Source organism: Mugil cephalus, chromosome 6 (assembly GCF_022458985.1).
Source record: "Mugil cephalus isolate CIBA_MC_2020 chromosome 6, CIBA_Mcephalus_1.1, whole genome shotgun sequence".
In the NCBI taxonomy this organism is placed as follows: Eukaryota; Metazoa; Chordata; class Actinopteri; order Mugiliformes; family Mugilidae; genus Mugil; species Mugil cephalus.
The window spans coordinates 7,687,908-7,709,477 of record NC_061775.1 but is presented as its reverse complement, the minus strand read 5'-3'; the positions used below and the strand labels follow the sequence as shown (position 1 = coordinate 7,709,477).

The 21,570-nt window shown below is 39.7% G+C and overlaps 1 protein-coding gene across 1 annotated transcript; it reads left to right on the top strand.

Moving 5' to 3' along the window:
* Window positions 1-16,960: 16,960 nt before the first annotated feature.
* si:ch211-212d10.1 (granzyme B(G,H)) lies at window positions 16,961-18,656 on the top strand. The gene is made up of 5 exons (XM_047587495.1): window positions 16,961-17,059; window positions 17,166-17,322; window positions 17,516-17,648; window positions 17,853-18,080; window positions 18,174-18,656. The coding sequence occupies exons 1-5, from the start codon at window positions 17,002-17,004 to the stop codon at window positions 18,333-18,335; spliced, it is 738 nt and encodes a 245-aa protein (XP_047443451.1). The 5' UTR covers window positions 16,961-17,001; the 3' UTR covers window positions 18,336-18,656.
* Window positions 18,657-21,570: the final 2,914 nt, after the last annotated feature.

Sequence of the window (21,570 nt, the reverse complement as noted above, 5' to 3'; positions counted from 1 at the left end):
AGCCCTTTTTGCAATTAAATGAGACAATCATTTCATAATAGTAACTTATATATGAAGCCACGACTACCATGTTAGCTTAGCACAGTATTGTATAAGGTATATGCCAGGATATAATGTTTTTATTATCAGTCTTTAAGAATAGTTGGTGAGTGTTGTTGACTTCAGATTGTTTTTATCTGTGTCCAGTGTTTATGCTAAGCTAGTCAGCTGCTTTTTGTGGTTTCATTCAAATTTTCTATGGTGCTTTTCCTTCATTCACAGAAAACAAGCACAACCGTGGATTCGGTGTCATGCTCTAGGATTGAACTGCTAAACCAGGGGTCTTCAATGTTTTGCAGGTCAAGAACCCCAAACTGATGGAGAGATAAAGTAGGGACCTCCTGCCTATACATACATACATACCTCCTATACATATTCTACATTATTATCATCATTTTGCATTCAGTATTAAATTATTCAAATAATACACAGATTCAAATATTATTTTTTTTATTTTTTTAGTTAGCCATGCAACTGCTGTAAACATAAACATACATATGTGTATGTGTGATATGTGTAATAAAATGTGCTTCTCGATTTCACTGGAGACTGAACAGGCTCTCAGCCAATTGCGGGGAAGCTGACAGTGTCAATGTGTAATATGCGACCCTCTGTTGAAGACCTATGCGCTAAACCTCTGCACCTCATGTACTGGAGTGTGACTCCCATCGTGGTAAATTATACCAGACTCTAACGGTAGATCCTCAGTAGCATACATGAGACCAGTCTTTGATTTGTTTATAGGAGCACAATAATCATGCTTAGGAAACTTTCTTTTTCATTTTCTGTTACATGACCACCCAGGGCAATAATCTGACCTATGCCACTCACACCATTACTGATCCACAGTATTAAACTGTTGGCAGCAGCTGATGCAGTCTGAAGGCATCCCTTGGCTTTTTCCAGACATAAAGTTGCCTGACTAAAGGAAAAATGGTGAAAAGTGAAATTACTCAGACCGTACTTTGGTCAGAATGGTGGAAATTTGAAGAAAGCAGGACAATGAGCAGACCTCTTGCTGCTAATAGGCAATCATCTTATTTCACTGGGTTGAAAGTCAAACAGAAACAAAGAACTCTGAGTTGGAAATATTGATTAACGTGCTAGCTTTACTTTCTTGAAGTCGGAGTTTGAGAAACACAGGTGAATGCAAACACTTCTCTTTTTCCCCTCAGTCCAGATCTACTAAGTCTGTTTACTGAACTTGTCAACATTCATTTCCCTATAACCTTTGAGATATTGTGTTACATAATCTTGTCATTTCTCGTGTTCACTGGTTCTTACATTTTAGATGTAGGACATGCAGTTCTACTAGAGATAAAGCAAATCTAATGAAGCATAATTTTCCCACTTTACTACTATGAAACAGTCCGACATTTTTGCAGGGACAGAGAGCAAGATTAAGATCAGTTTACAAATGGTGTTGCTTAGAAAAGTGCACCCCATTTGACTTGCATACATCTTAAATCACTGAATGTTTTTCTCCAACCAGTTTGTAGAGGAAAGACATCATTTAATTGTGCCCATGAGACAGCAAAGGCCTGACATCGAGCCGCTGAGTCACTCTGTGTAAAGTCTACCCCTCCTTCACCTCCACAGAATACATGTCTGCAGGAGAGATCAGACTGTGCTACATTCCTTCCTTCATGTCCTCAGTCCTGATTATATCCAGACACAATACGTCTTGTTCTTCAAGGTTCCCAGCTTCGCGGACGAATTGTCACGGGAGGTAGCGTCTGAGAAGATTGGAGTTCACCATCTGAAAATGTAGACATGTTGTTGTCATGACGTCGCTCTATGATGATAATTTTATAGTGTGCCATATGGTCTTTGTGGGATTGCGTGGATACTGTATATCGTGCTGATTGGATGAAATTTAATCTGGTATATGTAGTATACCGCTGGTAAAACAATGTTGTTTGAAGGAAGCCTGGATTTAATTAGGTCAAGCTATATGCCAAAATTGGTACAATCCACATTTTTAATATATGATACTTAATTGCATGATTGCCCACAGCTGGCAAATTACTTTGTGGTTACACGACTTTTACATTGTTGATATCTCGTGAATGTAACATGCTACATATATAGAACATCCTGGTTGTGGCAGGATCTAAGATATATATCTGGGCGTGTACAGATATTTATTTATTATTTAAGATGTGCCAATTAAAGGCAGTAGTTACATCCACACATGTCAACCGCAAGTGGGGTTAGAGAAAAAAAATCTGAAAACTTATAAGAATTAATAATTCCTGCAGACTATGAATGTCGGTACAACAATTGGACATTTGATTTAAAGAAAAGTTGATCTGTCCAAGCTGTCCAGGCCACAAGGCCACCAGCAACGTGGGCAAAAAAATCACGTGCACATTACAGCCAACTTGACTCTGTAAGAGTGACTTGAATTCCTGCTACAACAGTGTTCCAGAAGCATTCATCATCATAATTATTTACACATTAACACTTATAATTATGTCATACAGACACTGCTGTCCATGGTTCTGAAACAACAGAACCGCTGCCAACTGAATATTTATCCCTTCGTCCTCATGAACAGACCGGTAGTCCGTGCTATGTTGCGGAAAAATGAGGGCTGGCCAAATTTAGGTCCACCCTGCTGCTATTCCAAGAGCTGCTAGCAATGGTGAAACCTTTGAGAAACAAGGGGTGTGCTGTTGTTCTAGGGCTGTGGGTATTAACTGCCAAACATAATATCCCTGGGATTAGTCTGAGCACTGAACAGGTTTCCAGTCTTTTTCTCTTTTACTTGCAGTAATCTATGCGTGGTAGTTGTTTAAATACAGTTCATTACTTTTTATTTACCTTACCTCTTGCCAGTACACTATTTACATGTATGTTTTTAAACACATTGCCATGTCAGAAGACAGTATATGAACCTTTTGTGTTTGAAAATAACCTTTTCAGTCTACAACTTGCAGAGAAGAAAACTGAGCCATACGTGATACACGTTCATGCACAGTCTACACCCCCTCACAAACAGATGGTAGAGATAGAGACAGGAAGTTCACAAACGTATGAACGATGCTATCATAAAACACACACACCACACCCATAAAGCTACTGTTGTAACTCACCGTAAACAGAACGTCCCCTGCGCAGGACACGGCGTTCCCTTCACAGACCTGTAATCGCTTGACCCTCTTTCAGTCTGCAGACGTCTACGCCACTAGACCTTTTGAACTACATCAGTTTTTTTCACATCAACACATTATTCATGTCCAGCCCCGAAGCCCCCAGAGGCCAGCAAATTTGATAATATCTTTGACTCACCCACGCCAACAGCCTGTCATTTGTTCGGCTTGTGATCCGCATGTTTGCCAATGTAGCCTCAGCTGTTTTTACCTTTGAGTGCAGGGGACATGGGCCCAGTCAACACAGATCTTCTGTCTTACTACTTGAGACAATCACCTGACACACTGATTCAGGTATGTTGCAAACAAATTCAAGCTTTTGTACAAGTATACCATTAGCCAAAGGCCCCATGTGGAAATAAATGAAAGAAACTTGTGTGTTGGAACGTTGCATTTAAAAGTAGCCCATGGAGAGATGTTAAGCCTGTTCCCGTCTGTTACTGTCTGCAGGACTGACTGTGGCTCTGACTCCAAATCTAAGCAAAATCTTAGCTTTTCTCTCAAGGACACTTCAAGCCTCAGTGATCTGCACATGTCCCATAACAGCACTCACATGGGCACATATTGTACTTCCTGAAAATGGAGAGGACATTTTATGAAGTATATCACAGTCTTGAGCAAGACAGATCAGTGATTAGACATTGGGGGACAATAGCTTTCTCACAAAGTAAACAAAAATTTAATCTGTGTCTGTGTGCGAACTTTGTTTTTATTACTGAAACATTATAAAACAGTCCATTTGGTAAGGACTACTTCCCAGGATGTAAGGTTGTGAGACATATACTACTTTATAGTTGCTCAAGCGATTAACAGAAGCACTTCACAATAAATCAGAACTCGGTTATATTCCAGCATCAATAGATCTAACATGTTCCCCATTTTCCTTCGGAGAAGACGACATAATGGCCATAGGGCATATAAAAGATTACTAAAACAACACCAAACTGGACGTGTCCATCAATCTTGTGTTTAAGCTGTTCACAATGAATGTAAGGCTTAAAGAAAAAGAAAGCTCAGCTCTATGAAAAGCTATTTGATAGATCATGAAAGGAAAGATGAAATCTGAGTTGGCCCCCTTCTCATAACCACATCACAGCACTCGGTCAAATATTCTCTCCATCAAGGCGGTCTCACTCAGCATCAGAGCACTCAGGACTTATGGTAAAAGGTTAGATTTGTGAAGGGGGACCCTCCATCTGGTAAAGTGAGCATTCAGAAACAAAGGTCAAACAATTGTGTAGCACCATCGGTGAGAATCATGCAAACTCTGTGTCAAATGTGGCTCCATCCACCATAAACCACCATCCACCGTCAAGTGGGACACCGAAACAAATCATCTCATCTCGCCCACTTGCCTTGTAGTTGGCCATGAACAGAAATGGTTTCACTTCCGTGCATACGCATGGTTTCCAGTAAGAGTTTGTTGCTTGCTTATTGGCATATTTGCTTTGCCATGTATCACAAACTGCATCTGCATGTTGACATTGTAGTTACTCCACTCGCACTATTCACTCCACTTCCCACAACCCCTATCACCTACATCTTGATGCGGTGAAGTTGTAATGACAACTGTGTGTAGCTGCAAAGAATGGTATGCATTGCAATATATGTGTCATCTGGTAGCAAAGCACTAGTCATATGTTTTCACTATATTTATTTGAATATATACTCTAATGAAGTGGCTTATCTAAGGCATACCACATACAGTTAACACAAAACAACTCATGTGCTGCATTAAGGGTTTTCAGGGTTGGTTAGAAATCTCATGCCTCTGAATGTGTGTGAGTGCAATGCTGCTCAGGATGCACTGTGTTCACTCTGTCAGAGGATTCCAGACACATGAACATTGCTCCAACCTGTCTACCTCTATTCTCAAACTGTCATGTAACATCATCAGCTATACCTTGTATCGGTATCATCATCGGATTCTACATGTTTGCTTCAGATATATGTATCTATAACAGAAGTTTGTTTATCTCTTTTCTCCTACTGTTCTCTTCTCTCTCTTCTCTGTCTCCCCCCAGTCTGCCTTCGGCAGATGGGTCCCTCCATATGATCTGGGTTCTGCTCAAGGTTTCTTCCTGTTAAAAGGGAGTTTTTTCCTCACACTCAGGCTTGCTCTGGAGGTTTTAGTTTGGATTTTGTAAAGTGTCTTAAGGCAATTTGTATTGTCATTGACTCCATATACATGAGATTTAACTGAACTGAATTGAAATGAACATGCAGACGCATGTGAGTCAGACCACCTCCAAAGGTGGTCAGAGATTGGATCTCTCAGACGAGAGTTGTTCACACCTCTCTTTTATTTGATCGGATGGTCCAGAGTGGATCTTAATGAAAGGCCACTTACATTCAATAGAGGTGCTCCTGTGTCAGCAGAGTTTTGCCTCATTCATTCAGAAAAAAACACATGAAAAAGGACAGGGGACAAAGCACCATAAGGTTCATTAGCACTAAGAGTCTTTTAAAATATTCTGTCCTAGTAGCTGTTAACTTACTAAAAAATAAATAAATCTAAGTAAGAAATTATAAATGAGAGTATTTAATATGAGTAATTCTGTTAATTATTGATGTCGTCATGTTGACGTATGAGGAGGCATGTGTTCTTAGTTACATAGTTCCTCTATCACTGATTTATTTATTTACCTTTATTACCAGAGATTACAGTGCATACAGAAGCTTCCATAGTTGGAGTTCTAACTAACGACAGGACGGAGACGAGGAAATAATAACTTAATGCGTGTCCCAAAGTTATGACGCAAACTAATAAATAAAACCCCAAATAAAACAATGCTGTTCTTAGTTCTAAAGCAGTGATAGAGATCCATTAGAGACGATGTTGGGGTTACTTTACATAAAGAGAAGAAAACTGAGATCAGAGCTGGAGATGCATTTGGAGAGGCATATTAAAGCCTGGTCTGAAACACGTACCTAAAGCTGAACTCTTGCCAACGGATCAGAGCTCAGATCAGAACTTAAGGCAAAGTCTGAACAGGCCCTTTGTCTTATTGGAAATTTGAATGAAGTGGTGTCTTTCTCTTGTTTATACAGCTTCGTGCCTTTACAGCCACCTTAAAAAGTCATAAATATTTTTCACTGGACTTCAGTTGGGGGCAGTATTGGTCTATGCCCTCCCCTGAGACTGAAGCAACAGCTGGCAAAGTAGATGCATCAAAAACAGCAAACTTGTTTCAGCTTTGCTGGGTCTTGCTTGGGGATTCCTCCCAGTGGAACATTTAATGAGCTTCTGAGTGTCTCTCCAGTCTCAGATGCTTCCATAAGAAACATAAAGTTGATTTTGACCCTTAAGCATAAAATAATCCCTCCATGAATGAATAAGACAAACAAGGGTCAATATTCGGTTGCTTCACAACTCAGGCAGAGGAAGCAGTTTGTGATATTAATCTGTGCTTCTTACGGCAACAAAGTCAGGCTTTGTGAACTACTTTCTGTTGAAGCTACGGCTTCAGATCAAACTATAGATTACAGCAGCAGCTGCTGCTGACACATAATGGGTTTTGGATCATACCACAGAAGTAGCAGCCTCTACAAAGTTTTGTATGCAAAAGAAATTCTGATGAAGCAAACCAGTTCTTTTAAAATTACCTCATTAGAAGGCCTCTAAAATACTCAGTCTTTTAGCTTCAGTTATGCAAAGGACTGGAGAAGGAAAAGTGGGAAGGAATGGAATAAATTACTTCTATAAATGTGGATAATATGAAAATTTCCACTCCCTCTAGGTAAAAATTAATTCTTGCACATGTTTGCTGAATTTACAGTATTACCCATTGTTGTTTAAAATTGCAGTTATGCATAGCTTAGATGTGAATTGAAGCCCTCTCTTTTGCTCCAAAGACCATCCCTCAACCCTGACAGCTCACTCATATTTTCCACCGGTTATACTGTTAGTGCAGCTTAAAACCCCTACAGGAATGGGACGTCAACGTCTTTTTCAATCCACACAACGACTGTGTTTTGTTTTTCAGCATACGCAAGAGCTTTTTAGCAGCCCCACAAAAAAACAGGTGAAAATAAGGCAACATACGCGTCATAGTAATGTGTTTAAAGTAACAGCTTCAGATGTACCTCAGCACTGATTCTACAAGGCACAGAATCATCCATAGGTGTCCAGTTGATCTGAGATCTGTTGACTGTGACAGCCATAGCCTATAATTCACATCCTTTTCATAATTATTGATGTGGACATTGTCATCCAGGAAGTCACTGTGTACATTATATGCCACAGTGCACCTGTGTGGAACATCTGCATTCCTTGTGTTTGTCCTCACATTTAGACACGTGTTTCCTTTCATTTGCCGGCCACTACAGCTGTGTGACAGTCTCTCATAGTGAGATATTATTTCCACTTCAAATGTTGAAAATTTGTGCAAGGAGCCCAGAAAGATGAATTCATCATTATTATTATTATTATTTTTTTTTTAATTCTTACACAATTGTCCTTCCATGTGACCTCAGCTATATCCTGCATTATTTCGCAACTTGTTTTGCCAGATCACGAGTTGCGTGGAATGTGAGTACTCTGAGAGTCTGAAAGGAGAATCATACTGGGACCGCTGCTGAACGCCAGACGTTCGAGACATGAATCATTTACAAAACAAGCGATTGTTAATTTTTTAAGCATTTGAAACTAAAGAAGCACAAGGTGAAACTCTGTTTCCCCTCTAGTTCAGACTTCTCAATACAAATAATATGGGCGTCTGTACTTCACCAAGCAAACACTGAGAGTTTATATGTATCTTTTATATCTACAAGGTAGCCAAATGATTACTCATAAGCTGAGGATATTTATGGTATGTCTTTTTCGACAGTCTCCAGTCTCACTAGGCTACATATATATATATATTTCCTAATCCCTTCTGTGGTTAATTCATCTGTTCTTTGTTTTTTCTTTTCATACTTTTATTCTAAAGTTGTTTGAGACACCTAGCGTAATTGAGTCAGAGCTAGGACAGTAAACAGCAGGTGTGACATTGATATATAGCAGCTTTTAAGTGAGCAACTGAGCTGTTGATGCCATGCTACACAACCACTAAATCATAAAGGAAAAAAAGATGACAGCTTGGGTGGACAGCAGAACAACAAAGCAAAACATGACAGTTATTCAGGCTTGAAGTCGAGAAGATGACTCACAGATCAGCAATGAAATGACTTAAGTGCTGCACGTTTTTGTTACGCTGAAAGTCCAGCAATGTAGACAGGGTCTCAATGAAGTTATGTTGCTGCCACTGTTCAGTCAAACCACAGAGCACATTTATAGTAGTGCGAGTGGTGTTTAAAGAAAAAGAGTCGCATTCTTAGTGTCAAAACTAAAGTCACGCACAAAGCGTGTCCCCGCATACACTCGTACAGTTAGGCGCAAATGGACGCACGCAAACACTCTCAGGCTCCTCGTGTCTAATCACAGCTGGCAAGAATCATCAGATAAGAAATGCCTGTCTGTTTTCTCCATTGAAAATTCTCCTTTAATGACAAACACAGACTGTCTGACTCTGATTCCGCCTCAAAGCAGGTCAGTCTAATGATACATGCTCTATTGTTCACACTCTCATCCTCTTTATCCGGCTCCTGTCTGTCCACCGTGCGTCCAAATACCTCCAAATACCTGACTTTTCTTCTCCTCGCTCGCTGACTGCCAAATACTCAGAATACCAGTGTCCTTTCCCATCTGGTGGGACCAATCTAGTCAAGGCTTCTTGTATAAAATGTACTCTGGGGAAATTGGGCACATGAGAAGCTTGGCCCCAATAAAAATCTCCACAGTGCAGGTATTTCTGATTTATAAAAACAGATAAAGTGCATATTTTTCATTTGTCATAACTATCTTTATAAACGGCAGACACATTGAGCAGAAGAGGAGTTCAAGAATGTGATGTTTGTGTGATTATCTTTGTGAGGATATTCGCCAACCCTCTAAACCCAACCCTGATGCATTCCTCTCACTCTAACCTTAATCACCATTACTGAATGCCACAACCAAATTCCTAACCTCAAACTTAATGCTAACACCAACATAGGTCTAATCCTAAACGTCATCCAAAAAAAGATAATTTCCCTTTTAAAATGCCCTGATTCGGATGCTCTAAAACTAAACTAATAAAGAGAGCGGTACAAGACACACACTGAAGCAGAGGCAGCTGTCGAAAGAATGTGCGAGATGAGATTCATTTTGAACACCCAAAAGCAGAGATAAAAGAGATAAAAATCAAAGACGCTGCCGACACCCTGTGAGCCCTTCGGTGAACATGCCCCGGTTAGTCATAATGACTGTTCTAATTTTCCCTTAAAGACGGTAAACCCAAAAATAACTAAAAGAAAAAAGAAGAACGAGCAAGTGAAAATCCACTCGCCAGCCGTTACAAAAATAGAACTGGACCCTGCGTCGCTACACAGGCTATGTGGTGGATCAAGACCCAGTTTGACACTGAGGGCCGATGCAGTTCTAACTAACACATCTGGCTCTTAGATCACTCTTCTCAGCTATACCGGGGGTAACAGAGATGCTTAAATATCAGCTTACTGTTCCTAATAATTACATCTATCCCATACCTTGCCCTCGGTGAAAAGGTCTGATGTATTAGTGTTGTGTTGCCCACTTAGAGACCTCTCTTGCACCACAGTGAAAGCCTATACAGCATCCTTTCATAGGTCTGTTTTTGTTTCCATGCCGTTTGACCGACACGCTCTTCTTTCGGAGGCGCTCTTGGTGGTCAGAGCACTGAATCTGTGGTCTCAGACGGGCTGACTGAAAAGATGCTTCACACGCATGCTGTGTGTATGCATATATCGCTGTGTGTGAGAGATGGACGGGCAGTTTTCATCCTGTGTCATATTTCTGGTACCCTGGGGCTCTGTCTGCCTCACTCCAAATATACACGCTGCGAGAAAGATCCTGTGTCTTTGTTGAAGTAAAAATAAAATAAATTAAAATTAAAATTGTATAACTGACTGTTCTCAAAACTCAAACAGCAATTGTAATTAGAAAAGCGTTGGGTTTTTCTGTAGGAGTGACGGGTCTCTTGCTGTTTTAGAACCGCCACAGGGTCAACTCTGGCCCGCAGCATGAATTTGCAAAAAGGTGCAAAAATTACATGGAAGACCACAATTTTTCTATCAAAATAACTGCTATTCCTAATCTGTAAAGTGTTTCAGTAAAATTTCAAAGTCAAAGTCAACTTTATCGTCAGTTCTGACACGTGCAACGCATATACAGGATTGAAATTACATTCCTCAAAGGCCTGCAGTGCAGAAACTATACAAAAAATGTAAACATAAAGTGTGCAAATGTTGAGATTTAAAAATTAGGATAAAATATAGCCTGCATAAGTAGACTCAAAAGAAAAACATGAAATGGCACATGACAACATACATATAGTGGCTGGTGCAACCCCTGAGTATATAATATAAATATAGATGTCACTGATGAAATATAGAGCATGTAATGAGTGATGTCCAGAGAGTTTGGGGAGGGGAGTGGGAACCTTGGTTAGTGTGAGTACGGGAGAGGGGGCAAAGCAGGTTGAGAGTTCAATTTTCTTACATCCTGGTGGAGAAAGATGTTCTTGAGTCTGCTGGTCCTGGCCCACACACTCCGCAGTCTCCCCCCCGATGGCAGCAGACTGAGGAAGCTGTGTGACGGGTGTGTGGCATCACTCGTAATGCAGAGGGCTTTACGGGTGTTACACCCAGGCTGGAGGTTTGGGATGGCACACATCAATTTACGCCTATTTACATGTAAAGATGGAAAAAGAAGAGCATACACTCCCAGAAATTATAAATACGACAACAGTCGTAACAGCTGGTGAGACGGGTGTTGTAGATGTCCTGGAGGGAAGGGAGGTGTAGCACATGACACACAGCGATACAGATGGTCAGGATGGTGCCTAAAGGAAAGCTTATTAAATGTAAACATTGTCTTAATTTACTTGTAGTTCTGTTTAAAACAAATCTGGATTTGTCATTATTTAAAGGTTATTATGCTATTGTATTACTGGTCCGGTCCAACTGGAACGTGGCCCCTGAACTAAAATGAGTTTGACACCCCTGCCTTAAAGCATACATTATCTGAGCCATAATACTGGTATTAACATTATGCTGCAATGAAGACCACTTGAAACTAGCAATAAACTTACCAGAAAGAATGCAAATGTTTAAGTCTGTACGTAAAGATGGTTGAAACCTCTGCTACACCCAGGTGTTTGCTTACTTGTAGTTCTTAAGTGCTTGAATCTATCTGGCTAATTCAAAAATTTGCAAAGCAGTGGAATGTGAGTGGGGTTGGTTCAAGTAGGGGACATCTAGATGGGCAGCTAGCAACCCGTGAAATCAGCAATTTGTCAGTCAAGCGGCCACATAACTTTAATCTCACTATGACCTATATGATGAGTTACGTAAAAATGATGCACAGGGAGTTGTTACTGAAAGGGAAAAGGCTGTTAACATATTTATTTCGGCTGTGAAGGGAGGACCGACCTGCTGTAAGTGGTCATTCAATGAACTGCAGGTTTTGGCAGTCTACGTTAGTTACGTATTGTTGAGACCACAAAGTTAACGTTTTATTCCACGTTGCCTTTACTTTTTAAACCCAGAAACTTCTTTTACAAATATGATCACATTTCTAGCTTTTGTTTTAATTAGTGAACAAGATATGCACATCTGCCATGACAACACTGAATATGTGCAGTGTGAGAATGAAAAAACAAATAGATTAGATCTACATGTCATATTGAAGAGCTCCTGATTAGACACAATCAGGCCAGCACTCACTTCTTAAAAGAACATGATGTTTACTTTAGTATTTAAACGAAGGTTCATACTGTTTCATCACCTTTGACAGGTTTTCTACAAGCGGCTGATAAATACTTAAGAAGACATGGAAGCTTTTTGCTAGTGGTATCACTTTTCTTGCAAAAAAATGTGGCCTAGCTGTTTTATTGGAATTCCCATCTCCTCATTATACAAGTTTAAATCTGATACACCTAAATATGAATTCCATGTCCAAAGCGGATCGACAGCATATGTTTTTTGGATTGAAATGGTTTAACCAGAACAGAAAAACACCCCTAGAGCTGATATAATTTATGCCGTTCAAGGCTCAGTCAAATGCTCCGTCTCCTCTCTTTCTCCTTCTCGCTGGCCGTGTTACTTGAGTCGAAGCTTCATTCCAGAAAGAACTCACCTGTGTTTGTCTTATCTAATTACATTGCATATCACCGCTAATTAGATGCATTCTGCCCAATCACACTTTTATTGTTGAGGTCATTGTTGCAACTTCATTGACCAGCTGTGTTTACGTGTACATATAAGAATGGATGTGTGCCCCTGATCTAACATGTTGAGACCCACAACCAGCCTAAAATTAAACAAAGCACAGTCTCACAGCAGTAGAGCAAAGGGAATGCCAATATGCTGAGAATTGGTGAGAGTTGCCGAGGCAACATAAATCAACCAAACCAGCATGAATCGCATGCTCTGTCATCTTGAGAAGCTAAAAGTTCAGCATCAGATAAATGTTCATCGATGGCGAGAAAGGAAATGTTCTGAAATTCCTTTTGTACATTTGATGTATCCAGGAAAGCCACACAGACAAACAAATGATTTCAAACAAAACAAGTGTTGTGTGGAGATTGTAGCATTCTTAGTTTTAACCACAGTATTATCACAGTATTATCACACACGATGATATTTGCCATTTACGTCAGTTATCGTTTTCGGACCTTTCGTTCTTGTTTCTTGCTTTCTTGCTGTGCATGGCCGTAAAAATGTCTTTTTTTTTCAGTCTGTCTGAGTCAAATCGAAACGCTCTGAAATAATCTCCTTGTTATTAATCATATTACACATAACAGTACAGTACAGTGCATGTGCAGAGCCACATTAAGTCAAAAAGATGCAATGAAACTTTGAGGCTCTTACAGTCATTCTTATTAACGAAAGATAAAAACACACTCATTCACAAACGTAAATTAGAATAACACATAAATCCCATAAACTGTATAATAATTTCAATTTTAATAATAAAATATGAGTCAGAGTTACTGTCTGTGTCTAATTAGTTAAGTATTAATAGTGAGACCTTGACTGTGAAAGACTTATAGCGACTTATCTGCCAATGCTTTCTCTTCGCTCTCGCTACTTGCTGACTTTCTTTCTCTTTCTCTGTCTGTTTTGTCAATCTCTGTAGCACTATGTCTGTGAAAAAAATTACTTAGAAATCTTTAGGAGTGTATGAATTCTACGTTAAAGCAAACTGCTTGGCAGCCTACAAGATAATTTCACCTCAGCTCTATTTTATTTTTTATTTATTTCCCCCCCCCCCCCATCTACTGTAATACCCCGGATCGGGTAGGAATTTATCAGGCAGTGAGCTAATGTCATTGTGATTAGCATTGTAATGTGATGGAATATAATTAATTTCTTTCACATTTTCAAGCTTAACTATCTTGAAACGCTTCAAATATAAAATAATTCTTTCATCTGTAAAATGTGAAGTAATATCACTTCATCTTGAAATCTACTTTTCCATTTTCATCGCCACGTGAATTACCACGTCTGCATGTCTCATTTGTTTAGGGGTTTCCTCTTCACTAGAATGAGTGTCAAAATTCTAGATAATAAAATCACATTGCGGTATGTGCAGTATTAGTAACTTAGCAACTAGAGGATGCTTGGGAAGCATAAACATCTGAAGAGTCTCTGTAATATAATGGCAGAAAAGTTTTTAAATGTTTCCACTGAATCCAAATGCAAACAGGGAAAGAAGTAAACAAGTAAACATAAATAAATTGGAAGCGAGATATTGAGTTCTTAAGAAAGCAGTGTGCATATAAGAAACGCCCACAAAAGTGATTATGATAAAGACACATCAAAGATCTAAAATATTTCCTTTGCATAAAAAGTCCCTGATATGAATAAACAATTACACCTCTTATAAAAATGACTTACAAAGGACATTTATCTCTTTTCAGTTCTGCCTCAGTAGCGAAACTGTACAAATAAATCCACGTGTCACCATTGTTCTGATGGTGTCACATAAAGAAAGGGGGTGATGATAAAATCAGTCAACTCAGATTTTCCACTTTGCGAAGTCAGCAACGCTTTAGCTCCATTGTTTGAGCGGTCCAGCTAAAGGCAGGCTAAATGTGTGTTTGCCATGGCCACAGGCCACTCAGTGAACTTTACAGAAATAGTTCAGTTTCCATGGTGAGTGTATTGCCTACAGACAAAGACACATTACCTGCAGGTGGTCACCACACAGTTTGGAGAAGCACACGGTGGTGCTGGCACGACAACCAAGCAGTGAACTACTGCACGTGTTCAGCAACAAACAGATTTCAGGCGTTTTTTAAGAACAATCACTGTGAGTTTATATTAAGGACATCATCTCTGCTTTTCTTTCCGACAGGGCGTCTGTTCTTACAACAAGCTGTGTTATCATTCTACGCTCTCTTTAAAACCACCAGACGCCACTGGCAAAAAACAGCTGCTGCTCCACTGCTGCCTCCAGACGTGACAATATTCTAAATATGGCGTGTAAAATATAAACAGTGTATCTTGTTTTTACACAGATGCGATCAGTTTTTCTTGTTGACCTCGTCCGCAAGTGTTCATTGCTTAGCCTCCATGCTGTTGCTCCATTTCACTTCATTCTTCATGCACACTGTGCCAACCGCCATTCATTGTAGGAAATACAGCGACTACATAAATTCCTCACACAATCCTACTTCAAAAGAACGAAACCACGTCTTTAATCCCCTGCAGATGAAGAGTGAAACAAATGAATACTCACTGAAAGTGCATATCTTCAAGAGCACTACAAATATTATTTAAAAAAAATGCGTGCTCTTTGCCAGGTTGTTTCAGTTTGAGCTGTTTAAATTAGGCCGTCATTTTGTTTTATTGTATAAAAGAACTCAATTATTCTCAGCCAAGTTTGGAGTATATTTGAAAACAGTGTTAACAACTCGAGGTAACCGAACCTGATGTGACGACCAAAAAGAAAACAAAGGGGAGACAATCGTTGTCAGGAAGTGCAATGTAAAAATCTAAAGTTAACAGTATTTGTGTTTAGAGGATCCTTTGCCAGCATCGACATGAGTTTGCTAATATCAGGATTAGTCACATCGGTTCCGCTCGCAGGTCATAAACATCCGCTCCCACATGTGATTTCAGTTAAACTCACCGTCTAATCTGTTGTGACTGTCCTAGGAATGTCTGTTTCTCTGTCTCTTGGTTTTATTGTTGTCCTTTCTCTTTCTTCTTAATAAACATGTAATTTGCGCTGTGATTGATGGTCACTATTATATTCCCTGTTTCCTTGTTGCCGTGTCCAATGACTAAACCAGGCCGTCCTCTCGGCCCCGTGGTCCCCGTAAAAGTGACAGGATAACGGTAAGGGCCCTGTTCAACCATGCAAGCTCCTCTCTCTGCATCTCCTCCTGTAATTCCCATTACTGCCCTGGACTCCAGGAGCTCACATCCCAAAACCTGTTCACTCACCCCTTCCCATCCTCCCCCATCCCCTCTTTTTCTTCCTTCTTCAACACATTAAAGCTCCACCGTGCATCATTCAAAACAATTACAATAACGTTTGTGAAGATATAAGAGGGACATACTTCAGTCTAGACTGAGGAAGTGATGTAACAGACATATCGGTATACTGTGGTCAGTAAGCTGCATACTTTTAGGCTTGACTAAACTGTGAAAAAAAGAGGTTATAACCACCACTGTTTTCACTGTTGAAAAATTTCTTCAGTTCTTTTTGTTGCCGAGCTTTGTTCACTTTTTTTGGTCCTGAGTCACTGTTCGCTGCTAATGTCCAAGTCTCTCACTGATAGCACAGTAGTATATTTTATACAGCAGTCGTTACTCCACAAGCGTGTTATGCTGTGTTTTTGTCGAACAAATACGTCTGCTGAGCCCACGAGCTATAAACAGACTTTATGAACTGCATTTGATTTATGCCACAAATACATTTTTCTAATAAAGAAATTATTCAAGTTTGGCTCCTGTCTTAATGCGGCACTTTTACTCTAATGCTGGTCTATAAAAATACTGTCGACGGATCGCCTTTTCCCTCCCACAGAATGCTAACGACTTCTTCATTCCCCTGGTAGCTTAAGTATCGCATTTCGCTTCAGGTTCACAAACCACGCTTTTAAACAAATCCTATTTTTATGCACTTTCTTATGACGTGACAACATCAGAATGATGATAGGTTTGGGGCCATGTGACAGACACAGAGGCTCCTCAGAGAAAGCCACGGCTTTGAACGTGAAATGTTAATTGAGATCTAGTTTCCACAGAGACATCAGTGGATGAATTGTCACCAATTATTTCACAGCTCCCCACAGTGACTGCCTGAATTATGCTCAAGTTTACATGACGACTTGACTTAATCACAAGTTAACCCGTGGTCTCGTACAGTGCATACTGAAGAGGTGGTTTTATATGTGATATATGTGATGTAAGTTCATAGAAATGTGAACCGAATTATTTATGAGTAAATGAGTGTCAAGAAATCCTTACGAAGCCAAAAATCTGCAAAATACATTTATGCTGGTACAAAGTTAAATTAGACACGTATATAAATAGACACATTCAGTAAATTACTTAATCACACACAGTATGAATATATAATTCTTGGACGTGCCTCCTCATCAGTGTGGTTCTAAGCCACATCATTTGCATATTCAGGCTACACTTCCTTCTCTCACTAAGACAAGGAAGCATTTAAATTCGAATGCGTGTCACTGCTGTTCATTCAGCAGCTCAGCACGACCGTGATCGCACCATGCTCATCCACTCCAAACTGGTAACCTTTATGCTTGTGCTGTCCCTTAACAGGCAAGGTAAGTTGACATATGCCGAGTACGCTGTACAGGATAAAAAGTGGATTACGATGGTTAATATTTGATATGTACTTTTGTATGTATACATGTTCTTTTCTTCTCAAAGTTTATGCAGGTACTATTGTCGGAGGTCATGAGGCTCAGCCACACAGCAGGCCTTACATGGTGTTAATAGAAAGGCAGGTGCAGGGTAAAATCAAGTTCTGTGATGGCTTCCTGCTGAATGAGGATTTTGTGATGTCTGCTGCCCACTGCCTAGCCAAGTGAGTTTAACACAGTTTATAATTACCTACAGATAGTTGGTATAGTCGGTGGGGCCTCTGACAGAGCCTCTAATCCCAGCTACATCCTAGGTTCATGCACTGTGACTTCAGTTTAATGCATTAATAAATACTTGTAATGCCAAATATGGACCACAATGTTTTCACTTATTTGCACATAATGTTGTCATTTCAGTGCATACACCGTCTTGCTAGGACTTCATGAAATGCACAACACTCCTGGAGTACAGCGTATACCAGTGAGCCAAGTATTTCCACATAAAGGCTACAATTCAACTGTTTACAAAAACGATGTAATGCTTCTTAAGGTAAGAATTTCATTGCATAGTGAAATTAGTTTTTGCCCTTTCCTGTTTTCATTTTTCATCGTGTTTTTCTTTTGGAAATGCTGCATAACAAGCATTCTTCAGTATGAGGCCTGAAGTACAGAAGGACATGTATGAGCCGGCTGGTGCATATTTCATATTTTTGTATTTACATATATTCTGCTTTATTTCTCCTTGTTTTTCAAGTTGACCTTCAAGGCAAATTTCAGCAAGAACGTGCGACCCATTGACCTCGCAGGACAAGATGACGGTTCTCTACCGAAGTCTTGTATAGTCTCCGGTTGGGGAAAAACAAGCAGAAGTGACATATATATCTCTTCTAAACTCATGGAAGTCAATGTAACACTGATCAATGATTCTAATTGTGGTCTAGAGAACTCTTACTGCTCTGAGGGAGAGGTTGGCCCAGCTGAAGTACGTAGACTGTTCTTATAACTTAGCATGAACTTTGATTTCATGAATGACTTAAATGGAAGCAATCACTGTACGCTGTTTCCTTATTTTCAGGGAGACTCTGGTGGCCCATTGGTCTGTGAAGGTGGAAAAGCATACGGGGTCGTGTCCTCTATCTTCACACCACATTCGGGTGGCCCGCTGATCTACAGATACGCTAAGATTCCTGACAAGAAAGACTGGATCACTTCCACCATGAAAAATGCTCTTCGTTAATGCAACTGGTTGACCGGCTGACAACGTCTGATTCGAGTGTCTGTGTTACTCATAACTGAGATGCTAATGTCAAGTTGTTCCCTATCAATAAGTCCGGGCTTGCTGGCTTTCGATAGATTTAGTCACACTATGCTTTAGACACAAATTAAATATGATTTAAATCTGTAGAATCTGTAGTCTGCGCTGTTTACAAGTTGTATTATCTATTGATATGACATACTGCATTGCATTACGCTTGATTAGATCAAATGTGATCAAACACACTGTGTTCTAAGTTGGTTTTGCTTTTACTTTTAAACAATAAACTGCTGCATTCACTCAGCTGGAGTCTGTACAGTTTTGTTCTTCAGGATGAACCGAGTCTGCAGAAAAGACAGCACCGCCTCCTTGTGATGAATGTGTGAATGTGGATGCATCAGAAAGACTAGTCATAACAAAAGGTTGCAACTATCTTCTCATTTATGAGCTCTGAAAGCATTCAAGTGACAAAGCAGCTAAATGAATAGTTTCACAATTATTTAGGCATGAATAATCTAGACCAGTAATTGAGGCCATGTTCATTAGTTATCGGGCGTGCTTCTGTTTTGCAGTGCGTAACAAATGTCTTTCCAGTCTTCGTCCAGTTTATCCAGAATTAACCAATGCAGTGAAAGCTAAATGGACATTGGAAGCTAAGTAACCAGAACCAGAGACTAGACTGTCTTCCAGGCAGCTGACGCCCTGTTGTGCTCCTTCTTCTATAAACACAATCACCCTTTGTCCTCTTCTCTGTTCCCTCATTCCTTTGCTCCTACGCAAGCAAGCTGCATGGTTCCCTGGTTTTATGAAGCAGTTGTATGCAGAAAATGTTTTACAATGGAATGGGTAATCTGAATAAGACACAAAGCTTTAAAACACACACATACAAACAAACAAAAGCATGTATTTGTCAAAAAACATATAGTGCTCTAAACCCATGAATGATTTCTTTACTTGTAAAGTAGCTTTCTTTCCAACTGGCGAGTGTGGCATTAAATACATTTTACCCCTGCTTATTTTATTCTTGTCATAAAAATCCTTATAAAGTTTACTCATGTGACTAAGCCTGTATAAACCTGCTACAACATGGATATATAAACCTCTGCCGTACACTTATTTCCACATTTATTTGAACCTGAAATTAGATTAGTCTTTACACTTTTCATGTAAACATTATTTCGTCTAAATCAAATGTGCCGAGGCACAGGGGCTGAAAATGGCATGCAACTGTCCAAACATCTCTCTCACCTCACTCAGATATCATGTGACAGTGTGGTATTTCAGAGAATCGAGCGGGGGATATGGATTAAGATAGCAGTTTACTTCTTATCAGTTACCAACAGGACGAGAGACGCAAAGGTATTTTGTTCATGACGCATATGACGCATGTATTTATTGGTTATGCGTGATTAGCAATGACGCCTCACATCAAGGCTGTTCTGGGTTCTGACCTGACAGCAGAGATTGCACGTATTCTCCCTATGCCTGTGTAGGTTTTCTGCCCTCAGTCCAAAGACCTGCCCACTGAGTGAAGTGACCATCATAAATGATGTTTTTCTGTCTATGTCACCTGTCGTCCAGTGATTGCTAGACAGTGCCTCACAATCCTCTAGACAATGAGCAAATGTGTGAGTGAATCACTTAAATATGTGCACTTAAGTATAAACAGTACTTGTCTTAAAATGGAGCCATTGTATGTATATATAATTACAACTGAATAACAAACTGGTGCAGCAAAAAAAGGAAAAAAAATAAGAAAGGTTTTTATGTAAAGTGAACTAGAACTCAAAGCTGCAGGTTTACCAAAGAATGGAGTCACATCAAAGCCCGGCAGTACAGTAAGAACGAAACTAAACACTGTGGGGTTAATCTGGATCCCCGCACTACCTACTGTCATTTCAACAGAAAGAAGCACAGTCACTGTACAACTATAGCTTAGCAAAGATGCAGTGATTACATGTGTCTTCCCAGTAAAACACTCTAAATATGACTCCTATTATTACACAATATCTTAAGAAACAAACATGTTTTTTTATTTACTTTTTTATGCACTTGCAGGAGGTACTACTACTAATAATGATGTAAATATATGAGGGAAAATATATGGATTTGTATTGTATGGAAAATTCTCTTTTTAAACTACAATTTAGGAATATTCATTTTAGAATTAAGATAAGCAAATTCATTAAAAGTAAAAGACTGAAAAGACTCTAAATAGGTAGACTTGTACTTTCAAACTCTGAACCGTTGCTGTGGAGGTGACAGTGATGCCCTCCCTGATCGATGATGTTGCTCAAAGCCATATAAGAGTGTATATATATATATAAGAGTGTACTTTACTTCCTTCTCTCTAAAACAAGGAAGTATTTAAAGGCTAAAATGATCAGTGATGTGTGTCACTGCCCTCCTGAAGCTCTTCCGCACTGTTATGTTGCCATATTCAGCCACTGCCAACTGCCAATACTTCGGCTCGGCTCCTGATGGATATTTGACAACATATTGTTTTCTCTTTTTCTCAATTCAAGCTTTCTTTGGAGGACATGAGTTTGCCACGTGGGAGGCTGTACATGGTGCTTTGAGAGAGGGTGGTGCAGGGTAAAGGGCCAATGTACTTTGGTGTCTTCCTGCTGAATGAGGTTTTGTGATGTCTGCACCCCACTGCCTAGCTGAGTATGTTCAACACGCTTTATAATTAGCTATGGTCAGAAATCCTACCAGAAAGTATAAGGCCCTGAATAAAATAAACCCAACCACATCCTAGGCTGAAGCATTGTGACTAAATGTATAACATGTATAGTATTTGCCAAAAAGCCTGCATGATGCTTTCATAAAGTGTGACAAGCTGTTTCGCTTTGCGTACACGATGTTCACCCAGAAAACCTATATATTTTTTCTCTTATTGATTTATTTATTTTTAGCACAGTCCTTCTAGGATTTCACAAAATACATGCAAGTCCTGAAATGCAGCATATACCTGTAGACCAAACATTTGCACACAAGGGCTACGACCCAACTTTTTATTAAAAATGACGTAATGTTTCTTAAGGTAGTAACCATAGTGCACTAATGTTTCTTAAGGTAGTTACCATAGTGCACATACAAAAAGTTTGTGTTTGTCATTACCCCCCCCCCCCCCCCCCGCCCCCCCCCCCCCCCTTTTTTGTTTTTCATCATGTTGTATTAATACGAAAATACTACATGTATGTTCCTGGCCAAC

Excerpts from the sequence above, each read along its gene's own strand:
- si:ch211-212d10.1 (XM_047587495.1), top strand. The coding sequence starts at position 17,002 with ATGCTCATCCACTCCAAACTGGTAACCTTTATGCTTGTGCTGTCCCTT. Across the intron at positions 17,060-17,165 it reads GCTGTCCCTTAACAGGCAAG|TTTATGCAGGTACTATTGTC; the intron begins GTAAGTTGACAT and ends TTCTTCTCAAAG. Across the intron at positions 18,081-18,173 it reads GAGAGGTTGGCCCAGCTGAA|GGAGACTCTGGTGGCCCATT; the intron begins GTACGTAGACTG and ends CCTTATTTTCAG.